The sequence below is a fragment of the Anopheles bellator genome, chromosome 2 (assembly GCF_943735745.2).
Source record: "Anopheles bellator chromosome 2, idAnoBellAS_SP24_06.2, whole genome shotgun sequence".
In the NCBI taxonomy this organism is placed as follows: domain Eukaryota; kingdom Metazoa; phylum Arthropoda; class Insecta; order Diptera; family Culicidae; genus Anopheles; species Anopheles bellator.
Genome location: NC_071286.1, coordinates 32,722,390 through 32,746,957, shown reverse-complemented (window position 1 = coordinate 32,746,957; position 24,568 = coordinate 32,722,390). Strand labels below are relative to the sequence as shown.

Genomic DNA, 24,568 nt, shown 5'->3' with positions numbered 1-24,568 from the left:
ATGAACGAGCATGAAACAGTAAATGTAGGAGACTGGCGGTTGACGACTAATCTACTGGATTCATTCTTACAAGTCGTGGTCATCGTTATATGAAGTTTTTAAAACCTGTCATTTGAGTGAGTCAAACAAAATACCCCAGTTACGTTGGTTATAAGTGGTAACACTCATTGATAGAGAGTTTGAAACGAATACCTGTAAAATCTGATTCTAACCATCTATGATTAACACACTTTGCGCAGAAATAAAATAGAGGCCAAAGCTTAACTTGAGTTTTGACTTGGCTCAGAATATTTAATTCTCTTGTACAGGATTGTAGGGCAGGATTCATGTTCATGTTATTAATCTTAGTTCATCATAAGTTAATCTTATTGATATGTGACGGATCAAAACGAGCAGAGACCGGTGCTCTTCTTCGGCAGAATGCAGAACCAGTGGGAGCCCTCCAACGTGAGCGCGTTGTATTGCAAACAGAATTTAGAATGTTGGGCAACCTGCCAAGCGCGACATTTTCTTGGTGTATCGTTTGCAGTTTTGGCAAACACCACTGGACCGGTCCACTCACGGTCCATTGGAATGTGGCATCGTAATGCAGGTTTTAATGCGAAACGTCTAAAAACAAGGCAAATGTTGTAACAACGTTAAGTGGTATTTCTTCTAGCGCAAAGTGTGTTACAATGTTAATTGTCCAAAAAAATAAATACCGGTTACGTGATTAGTTCTAGGTCTAGCAGTTATTGTACAACCATCCATCGAATGTCTAAGATAGTAAAGCCACGTGTTGTGATATATGAAACAAATGAAAACCAATAAAAAAAACGAATACTACCTTGAACTGACCATCGGCTGTTCTGTTGTCATCCTTAACCGGGGCCACCGTGGCCACGCGGTACGAATCCCTCCTACCGGTCTGAGGTGATGGTGATGTGATCAATGTGTTCGTGCGCGTTCGTATGCAGGTTTCGTCGTGTGTATATGTAGAAATAGATTTGTTTCGGTAACATACATCCAGTCCGAAAGGGACGTTTTGGATGGATTGTGGACATTGCGTTCACGCGAAGTTTGGCGAAAGCACCGTACGGTGGAGTCAATGATTGAATGATATGATTCGGTGTGACACATTCGTTTGCAAACCGAAAGATCAAAAGTAACAGCAAAATGCGTTCAGCGTACATATGACAGGCACAAAACCATTGACGATTACGGGGACAATGCACAACACAGCAAAAATAAAAGGGGAAAAGGTATAAAGGGGATTACAGGACGTATGGAAGAAACGAAAAAACATGAAAACAAACACAGAAATAAAACAATTATTAGCATTAGATAAAACGTCTTGAAAATAAAACCAAATAGCAAACATGCACAAACCATTCGCAATCGGAGAGCCTTTCACAGCAGCAGATAGTGAGATCTGAAATGATATAACATAGCAATGCACATCAAAGCGAACCGCACCAACAAATTTGGACCCCCGTTTAGGTGAATAAAATACACGAGTATGGCTTCATAAACACATCCGTTGGGCATTGTTTTCGCTCAATGTTACGCAAAATTAAATTGAGTGGAACGATAAAACACATTTTTCTGGAACGCTCGTAACAACCGGTACGGTTCGGAAAGTGAGGTGTGGCGCCCATTGTTGGACCGCTTCTAAAAAGCTCAATTTGAGCAAACACAAAAACCCACCAGAAGTGTTGCGACGGAAGGCTAAACAGCGGTGCCAGCGAGGCGGCGGCGTGGGGCCGCATTTGCCCCACATTCACCCCGGAGAGCCACCCGCAAAATTGAGCAAACCCTAGCGCCCCACCAAAGAGAACCATTGCCTTTTTGCTCTGCCAGCCCTCGTTTCCTAGCTCAGTGGACGACCAAGAACCAAGCGTCGTCGTGCGAGAGGACATGCGCAGTCAAGATTTTCATATTATATAATCGGGAGAAAATTTTCGATCAGTTCAAGCGTTCTCGCCATTTTCCACTACTCGTCGCTTCGATCAAAGTGCTGCATTCACTCCGGGTTGCGGGAAGTTATGCAAAACGTGCCCGTTATGCTATCCGCCTGGATGTTTGCTGGCTGGATGACCTTTCGAACGGGAAAAAACCGGTGAGGAGCAGAGGGAAATCTGGAACATCGCGCAGCTGTCTTCCGCGCTGTTCGCGGCAAGAAGAAACAGTCTGGCGAGCATCTTTTTTCCGTGAGTGAAGCTAGTTTTTTCCAAACACAACTCCATCGCGATGTCGATCATCGCCGGCACTGGTATTGGTGTGCTCCAACAGAAAAAGGGTTTATTTCCGTACGTAATATTCTCATTGTTACGTAACGTGTAATGTCATCATCGGTGGACCATTCGGCACTTGAACGGTAAAAATCACGATTTGTTCATAATTAATCTATGTCAGGCCGCTAAACCGCTGTGACATAACCACACACTTCAACACTTGTCGCTTTGGTCAGGCGAACAAGAAATTGAAAATGTCACTATGGGCCACGTACGGCGAACATTGGCAATATTGAGTTTAAGGTCAATGCCTTACCATTTTCATACCGGAGCATACGGTTCGCGGTTTGGGGTTTTGCTGATTGATCTACTGCCACAGCCAAAAACACCCTAGCCCTGTCAAACAATCCATTTTGTTGCTTGACCGCGAGATAACGGGGAGAGATCCGCGTAAAGCAAGCGCAAGCGTTCCTCTCCGCAATCCCTTATGCCGTCCGAAAAAATTAAGCGAGAGCACGAGAGAGTTAGATACGACAGTAACGACACTACCAGAAACAAGACGGACAACCTGAAACGGGGCACAAAAAAAAGCGCCCCAAACACCACTTTTCATATGTGAAGGCCGACTGGCCAGGTGCCAAACATTTTCTTAGAAAAACTGCCGCGCATAGGTGTTGTCATTTTTCTTCTAATAATAAACAGATTCAGTCAAAACTTGCCGGCCGACCCGCGACACAGGCTGGTAATGAACGCAGACATTCATCAATTTCCACCAATGGAGGCGCCCGGTAGCTCTCATTTGGCATCCTTAAAAAACTCACGCTGAGTTGCGCTGGTGACGTGTGTTGGGAAGCACGGGACAGCAAGAGCATCTGAGACAAGCAATCCGGCCTTTTGGCGGGAAGGGAGTAGTGTTAGCAACGCGACACGGCGGCAACCAGTCAACATGGTGGCGCAAAATCCAGTTCCAGTCTGTCAGTGCACCATGTCCTGGATACTGAACCGGGACAAAAGTTCACTTTTGGCAGTGTACAGAGCATTAACCTTGCCCGGGTGCACCGTTTCGAAAGGCTGGTGAGCAGCGCAGAATTTATGATGCAAACACAATATTCGCGCCACTGTCCCGGACTTGAAATATAGCGTGTGCATGTGTCAAGCACATCCCGTGAGTCTGCCGCGTGGCCTGATAAGCGCGTACAGACTTAGTCAAGCTCAGCTCGGCGGCTCCGTTGAGGATGTTTCCCACCCCTTGGGCTTGGTGTCTGTTTTGATTTTGTATACAAATTCACTCGTCGGGCCAGCCAGCCAGGGCGCAGGGCGCTATCACCAAGCGCGATCGGTCCTCGGCACACACGACTTGAGAGCTGATCTCTTGGACTGCGCGCGCGGATGATGATTTCGCAAGGGTGCTCTTTCTGTTTACATTTCCTGGTAGCTCTGCGCTGTGCTGCGTCTGGGTTGCCTTCAAAGCCATCCATTCACTTCATTTTGAGTCACTACACTACTGGCCGGGCGTGTGTTCGTGCCTAAGGACTGACAAAAAAAAGCACGCCTTTCATCGATCAATCTCCGCGGGCGCGCGTCTACTCCGTTGGTGTCCAACAAAATTTCCTGGCTGATTATTTACATTGGCTATGTTTTTATTTTCACTCCCCGCAAGCACCTGCCGCCTCTGCGTGTTCCGCAAAGCAACGTCTACTGGCAAACGTGAGCGATTAAAACGCCTTAGAGGAATTGAAACGTTCAACAGTGTGTCTGTTTCGCGGAAAAGTATTAAATAAAACCAGCCAAAATCGAAAACCGGTAATCACCCAACAACACCGACCAGCAGATCGATTGCTGGTCGTTAAGCGTTCTTCGCGCAGGCGGCTACTTATGTGAAATGTTGCGCCTGTCAGGGTTTCGTATGGCTTCAGGCACACAGACTATTGTAGGCGCTTCATCAGCATCGAGAGTGAAATAATAAAATAAATGGTTGTGAAGAAAAAGAAACCCGCAAGCCGCTGACGGTGCTGTTCTCCGATCGTCAATCGTTTGTTTATTTATGCACGGCGGAACTACACCACGGATTCACCGCAGGGCGCGACTGCTATACGTCTCCGGCCTTCACTATAAACATTAGGTCCTCACTTTCGAGCATCATCAGACCGGCGAAACAACGTTTTTCAATCTTTTTTATGACACTCGAACGGAGCTGATTAGAAGGGCACGGTCGGTGGTGGAAAGATTGATCTACGAAAGTGCTTCCTCGATCTACGCCCGGCAATAATGACGAATAAAGTTCGTTTAACTTTATCAACTATCAACGGCTCTATCAACCCCTCCGTCGACAAGGGGGTGTTGGCGAGGCCGTAAAAACCTCATCATTATAGCAAGTAACAGAAGATTAACATGTCTCTGTGGCATGACGCTGACCGCTTGGCGGTTGTTGTCGGAGAAGAAGACGAAAATTAGTTTAATTGTTTGTTTAAAACAAAAAACGCAACTCATTCTATCAACCAAGCAGCTCATTCACTGTTTCTAGCTGACCAATCGGTGCAACCGTTGTGGTTCAGAAGCCAGAAATCTCACCGGAAGCTTGTCTTCGAGAGAATGATTTTGTTGGCGATGCCACTGGTAGAGTGTCTCTCCGCACAACTCTAATGTCTGCCCTGGTTCCGGTAGTTCTAAAAAGCAACACACAGCAAACGTGCATTATCTTAGTAATCTAATACTTAAGAACGACGGTTAACAGGGAACACTTGGGGACACTGCCTCTAAAAAAGGCTGTGCATGCAAAAACGAGAGTTTCTACGCGTGTGGGACAAACTGGAGAAAAACGATACGGGCTGCGGTCGCTCGACGATTCCAAGGGATAACCGAGAGAGCTTGTCGTTTGCCTAGTCGATGTTAGTCGTGCAATACGAAAATGTTCACGGATTGTGTATTGTGGAGCGTTGGTTTCAATCGAAATCAGATAGCAAACGAATACCAACGGGAGCCGAATGTTGATGGGCCAAGGGCACTTCCTCCACCTCAAAACGGACACCGCGGATATCCGTTCCCGGTTGCCCGGGGTGCTTACGAATCAGAAAGAAGCCATTAGCGTGAAGTGTGTCAATATTTGAACACTTTGCCGCTGGCAATGAGACGATAGGCCAGACCAGTGCCGTTCGACTCCAGCTCCAGGGGTAAGATCGCACGATTTGCACCTTACCGTTCCAACAACCCACCCTTTGCCACTCTTCGTGGTCCAGAGCCTTACTGTCGTCGATTATCTTTCCCTTCAAAGTCACACGGATAACGACGGGATATTTGCATCTGTCAGGTCTGAGCAGCGCGCAAAGTGCTCCGAGCCGAGGGCGCATTAAATACCTTCAGACGTGACAAGTAAAATATGATAAGCCACGGGGCGATAGCCACTGGCTCTCGTGCAGGTACGTGCCTATTGGTCCACATAAAAAGCGCCACAGCCTTCCACCCAAAGCGTTGTTTGGATGTTACGGGTGTTGTTGAAAAACCTGACCAGAGTTCGAAATGGAACTGCGACTACCTCGTGACACAAAAACGAACACGTAGACCGACTGTAGTCGATGTGTGAAGTTACATCAATTACGCAAATCGATCGATGGCGACTAAAACTGATTGCCCTCCTCGTCATCGTACTTTAGTTACGGCTATTATAAAATTCCAAACCCTCTGAAGGTTCTATCTCAGACTCAGAGACTCAAACAACTAATAGTTACGTAATGTGTGAAATTTACACGCCGGTGACCCTCTTATTCTGTCGAATCCTATTTGTTCGCTTCTTGTTTGATTCGTTATCATCACAGCGACAACAATCACTCTTCTCAAGCGCACAGTACCGCCCCGCGTAAGCTCAATGAAGCGTTACACAAGTGATTTGAATAAACATGAGGACCGCCACCTAGTCTCATTAAACTAGTTACAATCCGTCTTCGGTTCTTGCCCTCCCACCATCCGTCGTTATGGCCAACTTCTAGAGAGCAAGGCAAACGGGCCCCAACCCCTGCCTTGCAACGTGTCGATCAAGTTCCGATCAAGATCAGGTCGCAAAGTGCGAATCGACACATTATCTCGAAACCAGAGCGAGAGTCCGTTCGTGTGTTGGCGAAAGAAGAGCCAGCATAGAGTGTGTAGCGGTTTCATGTAGTTGCCAGTGTGTCTACACAGCTGAAGGCAAGGTGTGCCCGATTAGTGGCAATGGACGAGCACAACTAGACCCCTGCCGCGATACATTCCAGCGGTGATCGGTTACGGACACGCGCCGAGGTGACTTACTAATGAAGTTGGTTCTCTAAAACTGACGGATCTGGCGTGTGGAGCTGGCGAAGAGGAAAAGAAAGTGTATCCATCGATGTCATGGTCATCGGTACATGTACAGCTTACGTCGTCCAGGTCCAGGTCTTTGAAGTCGATCCCTGTTGGAAATGCACATCAGCGATTTCAATGTAAACCTTTCGTAAAAACCTAAACACGAGTTAGGACTTGGCAGTTGGCGATGGAGGAACTGAGCTGTTTTGCATCTCACTTCCAGCGATCCAGCTACATCAACGAAACATGCGCGTCCGGCGTGTCCTCCAAAATCGGACTTCGGTTCGTGGAGCGGCGTCGAGCATTACCTAGCCCGGGGGCATCATCACGGCCACGGGAGATCGAGCATGTGCACCCTCCCTCTCGGCCAGGTCTCCAATGTGGGGGGATGCAGATCGTCCGGTCATCGCAGGCATTAACTGGCAGACCGCTACAGCGCACAGCTCCCGCCATTCGTTTGTGGCATTTGCCCCTGACAATACAAATCAATGTCTCTGACCACACCGCACCGAGGCAGTTTAATAGCAACCAATCACAACCGTTCCACAGGGTGGCCCAGTTGTAAGCGATGCTTTTGATTGATTTATATGCTTCGGCTATGAATCGGCGCAGTTCGCGCAGTGAATGGACGACGTTTATGCGTGTTTTTTACGACCCACGCCTGACGGGCGTTTATATTCACACATGTACAACACAGCAGCTGCGTTTTTGCACACAACTCCACGGTGAGGCCCAACACATCGGTCAACTAAACAGCGTAGCATTCTGTGCGCTGTTCGGTGACATTTGCCGAGGTCACCGTAAACAATCTACAAGGAACAAGTCGGAACCAGCGGCGCACACATACCACTCATGGATGATGCTGGGTTGGGGATCCGTGCAAAAATGGCACAAATTGCATAACACCCGTGTTGGTGGTTTGTGTTGGCCAACACCCTCCCCGTTCTGTTTCCAGTGTCCAGCGACAAACGGTCATCAATTGAACGGAACTAACAATTCAATCGAAAAACATCAAGCCCGATCGTACCGAAAGCTCAGAATCACCAGCTAACCAGACAGCATCAATTAAAGTTGCGGGGTCAATGATCAATGGTCAGGTTTTGTGCCTTTTTTTACAGTTTCGCGATTGCAAATCACGTTGTAATGTTCCATATAGATGACCTTGGGCTTGTGGTCAGTATATCAAAAACTACACTGCTATCGAACGGCTTGGCAACCACAACGTAATGATTTGCTGGAATTTGTGCAAGTGTTTCAGCGAATCAGGAAGGGAAACTCTTTGCTCCACCGTTACGTAATCGCGCCAGTTTGGGGCAAACAAACTGAGCCACGAAGAGAAGTTAGGCTTGGGCTGCTCACGTTCCCCACAGGAGCTGGACGGGCTATCGATTTTTCCACTTTCATATGCTCGCAATGTTACCTGCAGAAACGTGTTGTTGATTCACTTCTAGGCAAACAAAGGCAACCAGAAAGTGCAATCCCACATCATGCGAACCGTTATGTAAGAGGGCTCCCTATCTGCAGGAGGTTCTGCGGGATGCATTTTAGTGTCGAAAACAATGCGATCGTTCCTGTTTCGTTCATTGTGAACGTTTCGCGTATTTTGCCAATTTGTGTGTTTCCACCATTATGCATTCCCCGCTGGCTAACGGCTCGTGTCGGATGCGCCAATAATTCGTGCCGAACTGGGACGCCAAGGATAGGCAACCTGGAGCCAAAAGTACTTGACGAAGTTGCGTCCGGTCCGCCACCGTCGCCACAAGTCTGTGGGCGAAAACGATTCAACGATACAATCTAACGAAAATCTTGATGCAAATATGCAGCTAACGAAGCGACAATAATCGAGTCTGGCGTGAGCTGTGGTGCACTTTTGTGCACTTCCTCCTGCTGGGCATGTCTGTAGAGCCAGTCCTCCAGACGTCAGAGCAGCAATCGGAACACAGTTGCGCAATGTAGCGTTTTCCTTGTCACGCTACCCAGCAGCAGTCACTCCGAAAGCGAGCGAGGTCCAAGATTTTCCACGAGAGTGAGAAACTGAGAGAGAGAGCACGTACACAATCGGCTCTCAAGACATGGGAAAAGCTCTTGGAAAACCTGTGCCATCCGTGTCAACTAGGATTTCCCACGTCACTCACGTTCTCATTCTCTCAACAACGATCAACGACCACATTCTGTAAGTCACAGGCGTAACCCACGAGGCTCTCGTTTTCCAACAACCCGAAAGAACGGGTGCTCCTTACTATAGTATGTGCCCATTTCCTGTTACGGGGCACAACACGGCCAATACTTCCCCGCCTTCAGGGGAAGCCAACAAACACTAGTGTGCCAACCAGACACGCTGCTCCTGGCTCGTCGCGTGGAATGTGCTTCGAAGGCCAGAACGCCAGCGTAAAAGATCAGATGTGTTCATGGGCATCAGCATGGACCGGAAAAAAGTGTCGACTAGCCCGTCCGTCCGTCCGTCTGGCAACGAGGACAACCCGTCGTCGCGCGACACTCCCGCGCCACACACCGATCGTCGTCTTCGCCATTGCGCGCTACCGGATCGTGTCTCGGTTTGCGCCAAAATCGCTTATTTTAATAATAACACCCAAAAATAAATTTTCGACAAGGGTGAGTTTCGTCTTCTTGTTTCGTCCCCGCCATTCGGGAAAGAGATCGCGTTCTTCGCAATGGCACTCCTCTCGCGCGACGAGCGGTATGAAACCTGCGCCAAAGTTCATGTCGGTTTCTTCCATTTTTGCCCGATTTTCTATTTTGGATTTGGGAACCGTAGCGTAGCCGCCGCTTGTGGACACGGGGTCTCTCTTAAAGACTTGGATACCCTTTCTGGGAAGATCCTTTTCTCGATTCTCGAGACCAAGGGGGGAAGAGAAGAAGTGATATGAAAGGGTTCAACATTTTTTAACATTGTAACAACATACGGTTCCGCCGCCGTTGCGGGTGCTGCGCTCTGCCGCCTGCGGCCGGCAGGCAGATCTTACATAAACCAGAGCGATGAGAGCAAATCCTTCAATTCACGGCGGCACTTTGTTTGTTCCATCAACGACGACCAACACCAGCACATCGGATGTCCTTCCGGCGGTAGTCGTGCCGACAGAAGCAGCTGTGGCTATGGCTAACGCTAAGGGCGCAGTAGTAGTAATACATCGCGCACGGGCAGTGGTGGTGGTGCTGACAGCTGCAGTAGTGAGTTTTGGTGGCCGTAAGTGGTGGGTGGGTGGGTGGTTCGTGGGGTGACAAAATTGGTTCGATGCGATTCGCAATGTTCGTTTTTCGCGTGCGACGAGAGGAACTCATCGCCTACTTCTGCTCACTTTCATTCTCACTCTCTCTCACTGTCTCTCTCCCTCTCGTTCTTTCTCACACGCGACTTTTGGGACCGCCGACTTTTACTCTCTACTTATCCAATTGGGTCCTACAATGTCCGATCGCACACAAAGGCAAATACTCGCACACTCTCGCTCTCTTTCTCTCTCGATGATCCTTCTCTCTTCCATTTTCCGTGGCTCGAGCGGAACACCGACGCGTTGCTTTCCACGGAGCGGAGCACGGTTTTCCTTCCCGTAGAATAAAAATATTTCCTGCGCCCTGCGCGAGAGTGCCGCACTCTGTGTTGGTGGTGGCTAAAGACAAATATTTTAACTTACAATCTCGTCTGTAAGAGAGTGAAGCATCGAAAACTTGGTTCATCAAGACCACCTGTCCTCGTTTCTTGAAATTTTATTTTCGTGTTTTTTGGTCCATCTGCGGCGGCGTGATGCGTGGATTTTAAAATCCCCGTCGAGCGGTGTTCGCTCGATGCAAGAGCGCCAAAGACTCGGGCGCGGGCTCCCTCCCCCCAATCGACCCGGTGTGTTTGACCTTCAATTCATACACCGGAGTGCTGGTGGTGGTACGGCTTAGGCCAGCGCTGCGCGCACCTTGAATGTTAATTTTTAACATCATCGTCTGGCATCGTCCATCGGTTCCAACGATTATCTCCAAGTACTCGGGCCACATAAGGCTTCAACAGAAAAACAGCTGAGCAACCCCCCCTCGGGTTTGCGAAACAAAAGGGAAAAAGGGGGTCTAGAGTCGCGGCGTGTGGGGAATTCGATCCAGTTACAGAAGAATGAGAACGCCCACCGCGGCGGCCAATGGAAGGTGACCCCTTTTCGACACACGCGCACACACAGCTGGTAATGTTAACCCGGCTCGAAAAGGTGCTAAAAGTTGGGCTTAGCAGAAACTCTCAATGCCGCACCGTGCCACGAACGGGAGGCGCCTTCCTCGGCTGGACAGGACAAGCAGGACCACGGTCACTCAGTGACTCGAGGGCTCACTCTGGAGATTGCTGCTCCACGACTACAGGCGCGCATAGCGCAATGGCACTCGTTTTACAGCTCGCGCTGTGCTCATAATAAGGACTCGCGCAAGGACTTCCCGTGTTCCACGCTGTTCTTCTCTCTCTCAATCTCCCTCTCTCTCTCTCTCTCTGTCACAATTTCGACCGCTGGTGTCGTAACGCGGCGCGCGACGGTTTCGAAGGACCTCAATCATTTCAACCACACACTCAAACACATGCACACGGACAGTAGCACACATACAGCACGAGGTGGTACGAAGGAGATTACGAAACCCCTTACATTATAGAGTGGTGGTGGGGGGTTCTTTCAAAGGGGTGGGGGGGGCGGAATGGGGAGTTCGCACAGATTCAAGCCGTCACATACACACGCGCACACACAGTGAGTAGAAGAGAATGATCAGATGTCCTTGTGACGCACACAAGTACACACTACTATTGGCCCACAGCTTCATCAATGTGTGCGCGGACACCACACCACTGTCACACTGTCAGCACGGCGTTCGGAAAGGAAACCCTTCCCTTACACGAATCAGTATCCCGGCCCGTCAAAAATGACCTCTAGCCCTTCCCAAAAAGACCTTCTTCCTCTCTCCGAGGGACACCGCGATTCCACACCGCGCGCGCACACCAAGGATAATCGCACACCCAGAGATGGCTAATGGATGGAGCAGCGAAGATGGCTGTGGAATGTGGCGGCAGCAGCAGCAGCAGCAGCAGTAGCTCTACACACCTATTGATTGTAACCGAACGGAAGGACGACTCTTGTTTCCACGCGAAACGAAACGGAGGCCAAGGCGCGTTGTTGTTGGGAAACCACACACCGGACCACTGAACACACACAGGCACGCACACAGGCACGCAGGCACGGCACAGCACAGCAGCACTGTGGGTGTTTGGCGGCGGTGGGGACCAGTCCTGCCTCCTGGGGGGGGTTTGGTCGGACCGAGAGAACACCAGAAAAACGCGACCTTCTTCGATCAGGCACGGCGCTCAACTGAGCGTTGGCCAGTGCGGTGGCTTTGGTTTAAGCGCCTGAGCCGCGAGTCGCGGCCCGCGAGCCGCGAGCGAGAGAGCGAGCGAGAGCGAGAAACGCAGACGGAGCGGGAGAGCGAGAGCGTAGGCGCGAGGCAACAATCCTTTCGCTTCGTTCGCTCTCGCCAGCGGCGAAAGCTTTCTGGATCCGAGACGAGTGCGCCTGCTGTATGACGTCATACTGCGTCACAAAATTGTGTGTGACACGCTCGCACTCGACTCTCGCACAGACCCGCTCGCTCGCTCTCTCGCTCTCGCTCTCTCTCTCTGATCGTGCTTCGCTTGACTCGTCAGGTTTCTATTGCTTCCATTTTTTTCCAATTGCAAACGTTTTTTTTTATGACAGACACTTCGGGGTACCCGAGTCATGTCCGCGCAGCATTGCAATAGAGACTCACATACACTAGGCTGTTGGTGTGAGTGTCCTTTTTTTTGTTGTTGCCTGCCGTGTTTCCACCGCCTGACTACACTCTGCTCTGGTCTCGCATGGAAAAAGGGCTCCCACACATACTGACCTTTACTTCTCCCCAGTCGTGGTGTGCACCTCTCCGGGGAGAAAGCGCCAGGAAAAGTTCTCCAGGAGCGGGTGGGTGTGTATGTGTGTGTGGGCACCACGACGGACGTTACGCGCGTCCCGAGGCTCCATTTCGAAATTGCGAGATCAAGAAGGAGTTGCATAATCCTGAACAGCAAACAAAACCTCTCGGAACGAGTGCTGATAGCCTCTGGTTCCGCTGTGAGAGCTAGGTCTCGATACAAAAAGCCCTCCAGTTGATTGCACAATACCTAGTCCTGGAGCCTACTGGACCAGAGACACAAACGGCTCGTCCCCGCCGCTGGTCTGGAGCCTTCCTGGAGCACAGAAATATGCAGAAGAGAGCTGTGTCTTGTTCTGGTTCGATACCACAAACCTCAGCGCGGCTACATTACACGAGGAATCCATTCCCAATACCCCCTCCCAGACAGGCTAGTGCAAAACCGCCCCCGACGAGGTGTCGGGAGCTCGCGGCTCCCGGAACCGGCAGACCCCCGTTAAAAAGGCAATCACGGAAACCTTCGACCAAAATATCTTGCCCTTAATCTGCTGATGGAACACGCGGCAGAGAGAGAAAACGGAAGAGAGAGAGAGACATAAAGCGGCGTGTAAAAAGAGCACAGGAGTGTTACTGCTACCTTGGTCTGCCCCCCTGTAGACCCCCCTCGTACCACATTATTGATCCATTCGGGTGTACCTTTTTTTAGCCCATAATATCAAATGTCATGAGTTGGGGAGGATTAAAAATTGGATTTCGCCCTTCCGCGTGGAGCTCGTGCCGTCGCCGCCGTTACATCAGCTGAGTTGAATATGCTGACAGCACGCTGGTCGGTTCTCGAGTCTCACACGAAGGATTCCGCCGTTCCACAATTCCGTTGTAAAGGAAGAATGGGCAAAAAAAAAAACGGGGAACGAATGCCTGGGCACTGCTGCCTCTCCCGAGTGTTGAAGAACTCGATTGGAAGAAGTTTTATTAGATTTCCGCCCCCGGGCCCAACTTCCGTACGCGCCGGAAGTAAGGAAGAGAGGGTCTTCGCGGCAGGCAGGACGACGAAGGAAAAGTGGATCGTAATCGTGCAAGAGAATAATTTGTCAGTTTATATACAGGGACGCGGCTTCTTCGAGCATCCGACGGTGGAGGAACCGGTCGGAGGGCGGCCGCCAACAAGAAGCCGGAACATGTCGGGGGAAAATAAATTGTGACCCGAGAAGAAACGCATATGCCAAGGATCGAGAGCCGCGAACCAGGGCGGCCTCCAACTCGGCGGCTTCGATGACGAATATCCTTTCGCGGGTGGAATCAAAATTGTCCGAGCTCGGCGGCCCGCGCCTGTGTGGCCAGAGAGTGATGAGTATTGATTTTTCCCTTGGCTCACGTTACAACGCACACAAGAAAAGAGGGCACACTACTGTGTGGTTTGCAAAACTGGATGTGTACATTTTGTCCGCGATTCGTGGGGAATCATTATTTCAAAACCACAGCCTGAACGAAGAGGGCACTCTATCTAGTATTTGTCTGGCTGGCTGCGCTGCGCTCTGCGCTGTCGCCTTCGTCGAGATTCTAGCCCGTGGTCCGTGCGCCCTGCCCTCACAATTGACATGTCGATCGTAATTTTCACAACTTTGAGCGTTTGATGGTCGAATTGGCAGTCGGTAAACTGCACAATTAGCACACCGGGTTTTGTAGACCGTCTATTATCACCGTCGTGGTTGTACCCAGGGTGGCTTCTGCTACGACCGACTTCGTACTTCCACCCATGAAGACCCACCGTGGAGGAAGCTTCGCAGACACGGAAGCCAAAGCAAAAAACGAACCACATCAAATCAAGCTGGCATCCGAAGGAACTACGGCGTTGGGTTCAAAAAGTATCGGTAATTTTGTGTTTTTTCCCATTATTATTTATTTATTCATGAATTTCTTGTTTGTCCCCTTCAAAGTAATCCCTATCAGATATTATACGCTTGTATCAACGTTTCTTGCCAACCCTCGAAGCACTTCAAACAATCATTTTCTGTGACCTATTTCAGCTCCTCCTTCGATACCGTCTTTATCTCCTCAATCGCAACGTCGTCCTCTCATGGCCCCCTTCAGTTTCCGGAAGAAGAAAAAGTTGCAGGGGGCCACAGATCTGCGGAATACGGTGGCTGCAGCCTCGTAAATTTGTTGTTTTGGCCAACAGGCGCGCAAAAGCCCATTTCTGTTTTTTTTCAAAAAACCGGGCACTTCACGCAAATTAACCATAATTCGTAGGTAATATTCGTTATTGAACGTTTTACTCTCCAATCGTTATTGAACGCCGGTCCAATCGAAGAAAACAACCTGAACCACCGATAAACGCTGCTTGATTTCGTTTTTCACACCAAATTTGATACAAATTTTTTGCCATCCAATCTTAGGAATAGACGAAAATCGAAGATGAGCCAAAACACGTGCAAGCAAAATAGACGTCAAAAATGGACTGAACATTCGAAATGGCCGAGCCGCGAAAATTCAAAATTAGCGACACTTTTTTAAACAAACCACGTACTCTACGGAAACCAGCCGCTAGAATCTATATTCCAGCACTCGTGATCGTTCCCTCGCACGCCCGTGTGATAACCGATGGTTTAGAACGTTGGTTACCGGATCATCGAGAGGCGCTAGCAGAAAATGTGTCGCTACTGTCTATTATCACATCCGACTGCGCTGTTGCTGTTGGGACGAAATGATTAACAGGGCACCACAGGCACAACAATCGATCATACAGCCGACTGTGACAGACGCGAACATGCGAACCGGGAAACGGGTGAATAAAAAAAAACATCCCCAGGAACCCCCGGGGCGGGACCGGTCACTTACCGACACCTACCTTTCGGCCCTGTCCCCGCCCGGCAGTGGAGCTCAGCGAGATAAGACACGGGCACGTTGTTGCTGGACAGCGCAAAAAACGCCACGCCGGTTGGATGTCAAGTGCCAAACTCAATCAAGGTTATGTAGTAATACTGCGAAACAGTTAGTTCCGCAATTGGTTGCTACTCCACAATACCCGTGTCATTCCCGTTCACACCACCAACTGCGGTGGTGGTGTCATGTGCAGCCACTTAACACGGCGCACAACAACTTTACAGCTCGGGAGGAGACTGAAAAGCTCGAACAATGAAGTACTTATGCCCGCGTGCGCGCGGGACTCTCGGTGACGTCAGCGTGGTCCAGAACCGCTGACCGAACCGCGACACGACGTGCAGTGATAAAAATTTACAGCAACAAGCGGCATTTTAAATTCCGGCACGAATCCTTTGTCCGAACCTAGCTGCTACCAACAGCTGGCTAGGGTAACTGCGAGTGACTTGAGGCATGGGTTTCGGGAGCTTCATTGGAGCGGTGCCCACTAGCGACACTCGTCAGCTTCGGCAAATTAGACCAGATAACAAGGAAGACATAAATATTGAATTTCACAAGATGTCGACAATACGGCGCGGTACACCGCGGTGTTGTGCGAGGTACAGCGAGGTGCCGATTCTGCGGCCAGTGCGATTATTGTGGCGACCACCAGCAGCAGAGCCAGTAGACCATTGAGAGGCACTCCAGCAGTGTGTGCAGGAGAAAATCAGTATCCAGTGGTGGACCGCCTCCAATTATGGTGATCGTCTCTCTTCTGATTGGCCAGCCCGCGGGAGTCGTAGTGTTCTGGTGTTCTGATGGCAGCACACTCTTACTCCTGCTGCTGGACCTGAATCAAACACGTCCAATGTCATTTCTATTCAGCGACGACGTAGGCCGACGGGTCTTCGTACGGCATAATATTGAGAAGCGATGCCCTGACTTGGATGAGGTCCCAGAGCCGGAGAGGGACGACCTAGAGCGGAATGAAGACCTGGGGAGAGGGATGCATTCCCCACTTTAAGCAAATCACAATCAAGCGAGGCGACGAGCAGACCGCCGTCGTGTCATGTAATATACATATGCATATATTGAGAAGAATCAGGAGCGACCATTATTCAATTCTCCAACGAAGATGGCACGCAGTGTGTGCACGCACACGGAGACGCTGAGTAGAAAGTGGCCGTGTCCCCAACTTATCTCTCCTCGACCTGGTTGTTCCTGGACCTTTGATTACTATTCGCTAGTTCGCCAAAAACCACGGCTAGCTCTGCTAGGGCCACGTGTCTGGGGCACTGCCGGTGACTAGGCTCGTAGATATTGTGCGGAAACGAGCAATACCTGGCAACTTTCATTACCGAGCGTAAAAATCCTGAAGGTTACAAGAGCGTTCCACAACCACAACCGTTCGCACCCAGACCGCAGCAATAAAGCTGAGCGAGGATTTGTTTTTTGCTGCAGTAGATTAGAGCCTATATCCGACAACGAACGTCAGGTACTGCGCTATCTATTGGCCCCCGTGCGGCTAAACCGCGTCCAGAGTCGTGCCAGATAGTGTGAACTGCGGGCGAACTCTGCAAGCAAAATCGACAAATGAATAACGAAAACTGCCGACACCGGCGAATGGCCCCCGATTCCCGCGGTTCCATATCTTATCTAGTCGGTCGGTCCCTCGCCCGACTGGTTGCTGGTGGTGTGACACACGTCTTCCCCACCCGGAGACCTTCTTTGCTTCACTACCTTTCCCGGGATACCGGCCGCCACCTCCGGTTGGGGGCCAATTATTATTCCATCACAATGCAGCGCCTGCGGCATAACTGGGCGAAGGAAATGACGTAGGAAATGAACATGCAGCCGTTCCGTGTGTAAGGGTATCCCCCGCAAGTTGGTGTCATCACATTCGGGGTCCGGACCACGAGAGATGCAGACTATTCTGCCCACAACTTGTCCGTAGCCCGTAACTGGGGCAGAATACGGCAAAATGGGGGCCCAACAAATGACAAATGTGCCTCTGGGGCTAACGTCTACGTCGACGGGATTACGTAGGAGAGCTTAGGTCAGGGCTACAGCTATCCCACCACAAGTCCGCACAACGGTGGCTAGATTTTTCATCTCATGTCCACGGTCCGCGGCCCAGTTCCAGGTAATCAGGATATCATCGGCTATCATCAGCGAGGCGAGGATCATACGCAGCGGCAAAACCGTCAACGAACCGTCATCATGGAACCGTGTGTGTGTCTCTCCGTTCGCCTGCTTTCAATTAATGCTAACGAAGCTTCACGGTCATGCCTCATCGTGCGTCGTCGCGTGTTTCCTTCCTTCGGCCGCTGCCCGGCGGCAACCCCCGGTATCTTGGTGACGTAACTCCCTAGAGGTCCGCCCAGCGAAGGAAACATACTCACGACTCGCGGAAGTGTGATAAATGATCTCCCCCTCGACGCCATCGCGTTCGGCCTACAAAAGTCAGCCCAACATAGGGCTCGGTGTCCTCCTCCCAGTTCCCTGCCCACCCCCCGTCTATAACCGGCATGTGCTGCTAATCGCTAATTAGCTTTCATTATCTATTTCAGTTCTAGTATGTTTTTTTCCATAGACAACACCGATAATCTTCCGATCTGAGATACCGAGGACCGAGCTACCGAGAGTTGGTTCTTGTTGGTTCTACATCATAAGCCCCACGCCCCATGTACCGATCGTGTCCGGTCCCCTATCGATCAAACTTCATCGGAATAGCAAGGTCGCGGACTGGCGATCACATGCAAACAGATACACACCCTCTGTACGTGTGCGTGTGTTGCACTACACGAGCTGCTACTGGCGAAAATTAGCATAAGTCTGTCGATGGTCTTACGCAAACGTTACACTAAGATTAAGCAAGACCATCCCTCCCGCAGTGGCGCTAGAATGCGAGTCTCTGGGTTGTGGGCGGGCCGAGTTTCAGTCGGCTGATCCGCAAACGATGGATCTTATCTGTCGTAGCGCGTTAGCATCTTGTTACAGCGAGTTTAGCAGCGAGTCAGGCAGGAAAGATTCCGAACGTACTGACCCTGCCGCACGGTACGCAAACGTGCGCGCGGCACACAGCACAATTGACCATATCCGGTGGCGGCCCCCGTACACTTGTGGAACTCCGTGCACACATCGAGACACGATGTCGATGAAACACAAAAACCCCACACCGCTTGCTCGCCCTCGACGCCCGGGGCTCAGATCAGATCATCCAGGACGATCATTTAAGACAATTTAGCGGTGGATTCCGAGCAATTTAGCAAGTATCTCTCGCCCACCTCGCCCAAGGCGTTCGCGAGAGCTAGCCAGATAGCAGCCTGAGAGTTAGGATGAAGGGATCATTCGTGCGTGTCTTGGACTCTGCTGCGGGTATATCTGGCAATCCCCGGGTAACCCGCTTAACCGGGAAGCGAAGGAAAATTAAGCTAACACACAAGCCACGCCGCGAAATTGTTAGTTGAACTATTTGTGGCGATAATTTGCAACATCGCACCACTCTGTCAAACGGCTCTCTTCTGCTAATCAACCCACCGCTAATAGCAGCTCTTGAAAGACGACATCGAGGGCCCCGGCGTTCGTACGATAATGAAACACGCTACCACCCAGGCGAAGGTGACACGGACCTTCTAATTTCGGTATGATTGCTGTAGGTAGAGGGACCGACCTTTGGGTTGACACCCAAAGCGCGGTCGCGTTTGGAATTCCCGGAGCCGATGGAGCCGCCTAGTCGGTCTGCGTCAGGGACCCAGAAACAGAAACAATTGGCACCCGGCGATGGTGGTGGTTGTTGGACGGAAGATTGCCGTCAAATTATTTCATGACAAATGGAGCGTATCGTGGCCCATCAGAAAACTCGAGACCACACGAAGCAAACGCGCGAACAGGTCAAGTAGTAATGACAGCCGGAAAACAAACTGGAACTACAGGGTGAGCCCCCCGAAAGATTAGTTGTTTCCATTTGGTTATAAAAACGGCTTAATATTTTAATATTGCTTGAATATTTATTGGAAAGGTTGGTCAATCCATTTTTTTATAAAAAATAATCGCAGCTGGCTTATTAGTAGCCGATGCGATCGACCTATTTTTGAGTACATTTTCGATTTTATCTGGTCCTATCTCGGTAATAGAAATTACAATTTAGGTCTTGAGGTCCTCAATACTAGGTTGTATACTAAGTTTTGACGTTCGATACCATAGCTATGCAAGCTATGAGCCTTTTTTTTGTTATATTGGTACACTCTTCAAATGAACTTATGTGAAGTTTCATTTCAATCGGTCACTAAATTTTGTTTTACAAGTCATTTAATATCGGCGTGTCACTGGATCTTTTTACAGCTGTTATGACGTCATCATTTGATGGAAAACGCCACGCATGTTTTTTTTTTTTTGAGTTTGAAAACCGATGGAAGTCGGCCGGAACCAAATTAGACTCGTAGCTGCGCCCGTATCGAACCTAGTAGTTGCTGTTTTGTGAGCCAAATCAGCCAAAATCCGTTACTCGTTGTGGCTGCATTGGCTTCTCTTGTACGTACAACGTTTGGGTTATTCAAAAACCAAAACCGACAATTCTGCTTATTACCCTGACCACCGAAGTGGAAATGAGCTTTTCAAATATCGTACTGTTTGGGTTGAAGAACTACCACTTTGGAAATAGGATTTCCCAATTTTCTGCAACCAAAATTGTATTTTATACATACATTTGATGAATCAACTTTTCAAATAAAAGTTCAAGCATCGAAAAATTTTACGCCATTTTTTACAACCAAATAAAAAAAGAAACTTTCTTGGCTCACCCTGTAGTTACATCTGATGGCGGTGCTGCCCCGGGGCCAGATGAAGGCTCCATGACGATAATCGAAGAAAATCACAAATTCAACCTTGCTGCTGCCCTAGACGCAGGGCTCCGGCGGTCTTGTCGGGTTGATATTTTTCAACCACTGCCACGAAATTGGGATCAAACGGACGGACGACGGCACAGAGTAATCGAAGAGGGGCGAGACCCACCGAAACCGAAAAACAAAAAAACCGGTCAGCAGCAATGTGCATGTCGCTCGTCGGTTTGAAGCGGATAAAACTTCTTCTGAATGCCACGCCGGTCACGCAGTGCGCCGATCGCGCGCATCAGCATCGGGTTGAAAGTGCAGCTCACGGTGCGCCGTTGGGTTTATCCCTACTGCACACACAGATACATACACCGTACGACTGCCAGACACTCTCACAGAAAAAAAAACAACAACAGACGGCTTCAAACGATTGTAGCCGATTCGCCTCTCGCGGAAGGACGACGACACGGTCGGTCATCGTCATCATCCGGTCATAAACCCCGCCGCCGAGGGGGTTCGGGGTGCCGGGCCATAAAATTACGCAACCGCCGGCCCCAAAAAAGAAACTACACATCGAAAAGCGATCAACAATCAAGCGCTTTGTTTGTGCCGAGCGATTTGTGTGCACGTGGCTGAGAATAGGAGAGGCACTGTTTTGGCGGCGCTTTAGCGCAAATCTGTTACAACTGGCGACGGCGCCATGTTCTCCCCAAATCATACACCCAAAAAAAATATAGGACACGACGACTTCGACGAGATGGCGCACGCGGTGGTCCTGCTCGGCGTGTTGTTTGGCGTTTCGTGATAATCATTCACGAGAGAGCTTCGGTGGAGCCCCGGACACGGTAAGGACAGGCTGTGACAGTGTGTTGGTGAAAACACGGCCACACCGAGACGAGACGAGCCGAGCATATCTCTTTCTATCTCTCTTTCTCTCGCCAAGTCCGATAATCCACCAAGCCGGCGTGTGACGCTTGGCGTGCACGTTTCTAGCGCGCGCATCCAAGCTCGTGTCTAGCGGGCCACCAGACGAAACAAAAACCATCAACAAACAAACCGATCGAACAACTAGTTTGAACCAGAATCCTTTTGCAAGCCCCCCCACCGGCTGCGGCTCCCCTCTCTGCTGACAGGTCGCGGCCGCCAGAGCGCGAGCGATGACAGCCCACGCCGCACGCAGGAGACCGTGGAGAACCCCACCGCGCGCACGCCGCAACCGACTTAACCGGTTGCGCGAACGCATCATCACGCACACCAACCCGGCCGGGGCACTCCGGAGCTCGCACAGCTGATGGTCGCGGCGGTCGGCGGTTCCGGAACCCGGTTTTATCCGGACAAACCCGACCGAAACATCCGACACTAACGGAGCGCTTGTTTATGTTTATGAGCCGTATATCTCGAGGGCACACCGATAGTGCAGCCGTTCCCAGCGGGCAGTGAACGGAGCGAGAAATGTAAGTGGAGAAGCGCTGTAGAGATAACTCGTGCCAAAAAGGATAATTTGTGGTTCAAACAATGCCGTAAGGATTTATTTGGGCAATATGGGAGCTCGGGACCTCCTCGTGGGCAACAAAACATGTGACTACTTTTAATGAAGGTATTCTCCGTAGTTAGCTAGTACTTTCTTCCATCTTTCAGGCAATTCCCGGATTCAGTGTCGACAGAACTTATCATCTTTAGAAGCGATCTAATCAGAGATCCATTATTCGTCGAGCGTCATGTTGAAAAATCAGTTTGTAATGGCTTTTACCGCATTCTCGTCGTTTTATGACCAAAGCTTGCTGCAAATGCATTAACTACTATCGATAGCGTTCTCTATCAATAATTGTATTGGGTTTTAAAAGCTCATAGTATACCACATCTTTCATATCCCATCATATGCACAGCGTGCCTTTTGCGCAGGGAATATTTCGCTTTGGTTGCGATAGACCTGGTTCACGAGGCTGTACCCACGGGGCTTTTTGTATTTAGGATTCTTGTAATATCTCCCCTTTTCATCACTAGTTATGATTCGAGGCAAAAAACCATTTCTTTTCTGTCGTGCAATCAATAATTCGCAAATGGTTTTCCTTCTTTAAATGTTTCTTTTTTCAATTCACGTGGCACCCATAAGACAATCATTGCCACGGCACTCAGGCGACGGGAAACTGTTGTGTGGTCAACTCCTAACATTTCTGCAAGCTCTGTTTGCGTCTTACATGCATCCCGATTGAGCAATGCTGCCAATATTTTTATGCTGAAGACATAAAAAATTGTGACATTTGGTGAGAGATGCCATTTATTTGAAGCCCGCATGAATCACCCCAAAGTCCGAATAGCTTTCTGGGAACTGTTTTGGAAAAAAATCATTCAAAGGCTTGTTGTGCCGGTTCACTTACTATTGCCCTTCAATGCAGATCCCGACGCATAGTCAGGATCAACTCGCCCTTGATGATGCGCACAGCACTGCACACTCACCGTGTTCAACGTGCAAAAGTGACGTCAATTCGTGCGTCCAACTATGATCGTGCGGTGGCGTTGTTGCGATGCTGACGACACGGATCTGCACGAGAGCGTGCCGAGGGTTTGCGCGTTCGTCTTAACAGTCGTCACAACACTAAAAATGAAGCCAACAACGTCATTCCGATGACTTTTTCTACCCTGCCATTCGGTGTCCGTCCGTCCGCCGAGAGGATTAACCCCCACAAATTCCGGTCCGAGTTTGAGGATGCGCCATTACCGCCCATGACACACTACTGCTAGCGCTGCTAAATGTGATGGGATTTTAAAAATAACCGGCTCAACCAGCAACACCTCAAAAACCTGAACCCATTCTAGCGCGACATGACTTTGCCACATGACTGGTGCGGGGTACCGCCGCTGATACCGTCATCGATTGGGTGGCCTGCGCATATCTAGAGCGCAAACGCAAACGAACGGACCTACGTCAATAGCCAGGCACACAGACCGGTGTAATGGTACGATCTGCTCGCCGGCGTTGAAAAGCGCCCGTACGTCACGGAAACCAAACTGCCCGGCCGCCGGTGTAGGTCGGCCAGCCAAGTGCTCTACTCCCCACACACCAAGGACATCCGTTACTGAGCGGCTCATAAAGCGCACGAACTCCACGCTCTCACTGGTGTGCATGTGTTAAAAATCTAAGGTACTAGCTTCGGGTCGGCGGTGGTACCGGACCGGACAACAGCTGTGGATGGTCAAAATCTTCTGAGCAGTGCGCGCGGGAGTAACATCGCCAAGGAAGGACCCCCTCCCTACCCAGAGCCACGGGTGGTCTCTCGATGTCTGGAAGACGTCCGTCGCACAGCATGACCTGCAACCGGTGAGGAGGTCGCTAGACAGTGGCACCTCAAACCACCAGGACACACACCAGCTTGGTCTGCGCTGCCTCCATCAATAGTTCGTACGTTCGGCGCGGCCAGCGCGCGCGAAGGATAAATTTTATTTTTGATCTAAAATGGTGGAATTATAAATAGATCCGGGTGGGTACACCAAAATGAGTTTAACCGTCCCCACAGGGCGCGCAGCACGCAGCGTTCGGATCTGAGGATGGTGATGGGGCTGTTTTTCACACTTTTCAATCGAAGAGAGCGATTGAGGACGCTTCCATACGCGCACCTCCCGCTGACAGCTGCATGAGCCTGATCCTTGCCTTGCACTTGACGAGGACTCTATATTGATAAAATGGCAGCCTTGAACGGAGATCTGATCGAACGGGACACGTGTGATCCAACGATCGACACCTGAAAACTGAGTTTTCTTCACCCTGACCTTCCACATGGTTGGCACAGCAACTGGGGTGAAGTCTATGCTTTCCAAACACGGGCGCTGTCGAGTTGGATTGATGTGCGCGAGCGTTGATGTGCCTGACTGGCGTATTTTTAGCGTCGCGTAAGTATCTATGTGTGTCTCAGTCGGCATGGCGTTCGATCGACTCCAAACTATCCGGCACGAAGATCTCCTTGAGAAATATGGAGACGCGCAATGCAAACAGAGGACAGCGCAACCGCCAGTGAAGCTTTGGCCCTCTATCGGGTTTGGCTGACAGTTAGTAATAAATAACTGTTAATTGTTTGTCACAGTGAGTTGCTGACGTCAACTACACCAGCCGAGGAGACTGCACATTGTGTCAAATCCCCACGGAGTAAGAGGTCATCAGTGCGCCCATGTAGTAGCATGGCTGGACCATTTGGGCTCCTCTACCACACCCAATTCACCAACGGTAATGTTCGAGAAATATAAAAAAACGCTGCACCAACAACAGGCGGCGCTCTCACGAGCAGCCAGGCGGCCAGCATTACCTTCAATTTATCGATTTTATGAGGCGTGTAAGATTGCCGTTTGTGGTTCCAGTGGGAAAAACGGCTTTTTTGCTTCTCTTTCGCACTGCCTCTCTCTCTCTCTCTCTCTCTCTCTCTCTCTCTCTCTCTCTCTCTC

General features: G+C 50.1%; 1 protein-coding gene across 6 annotated transcripts in view; it reads right to left on the bottom strand.

Annotated features, from left to right (window-relative positions):
- Positions 1-24,568, bottom strand: part of LOC131212735 (sodium/potassium-transporting ATPase subunit alpha) — a 56,991-nt gene that overhangs the window by 16,940 nt on the left and 15,483 nt on the right. For 4 of the 6 annotated variants that reach the window (XM_058206719.1, XM_058206717.1, XM_058206718.1 and 1 more), the window contains exon 2: positions 827-907. The exons of 1 other annotated variant lie outside the window; for it this stretch is intronic. In XM_058206719.1, coding sequence (XP_058062702.1) covers positions 827-907 — 81 coding nt within the window. Of the gene's footprint in view, positions 1-826; positions 908-11,605; positions 11,849-24,568 lie in introns of those variants that run through there. One more of the 6 variants, XM_058206720.1, reaches the window with a different exon arrangement.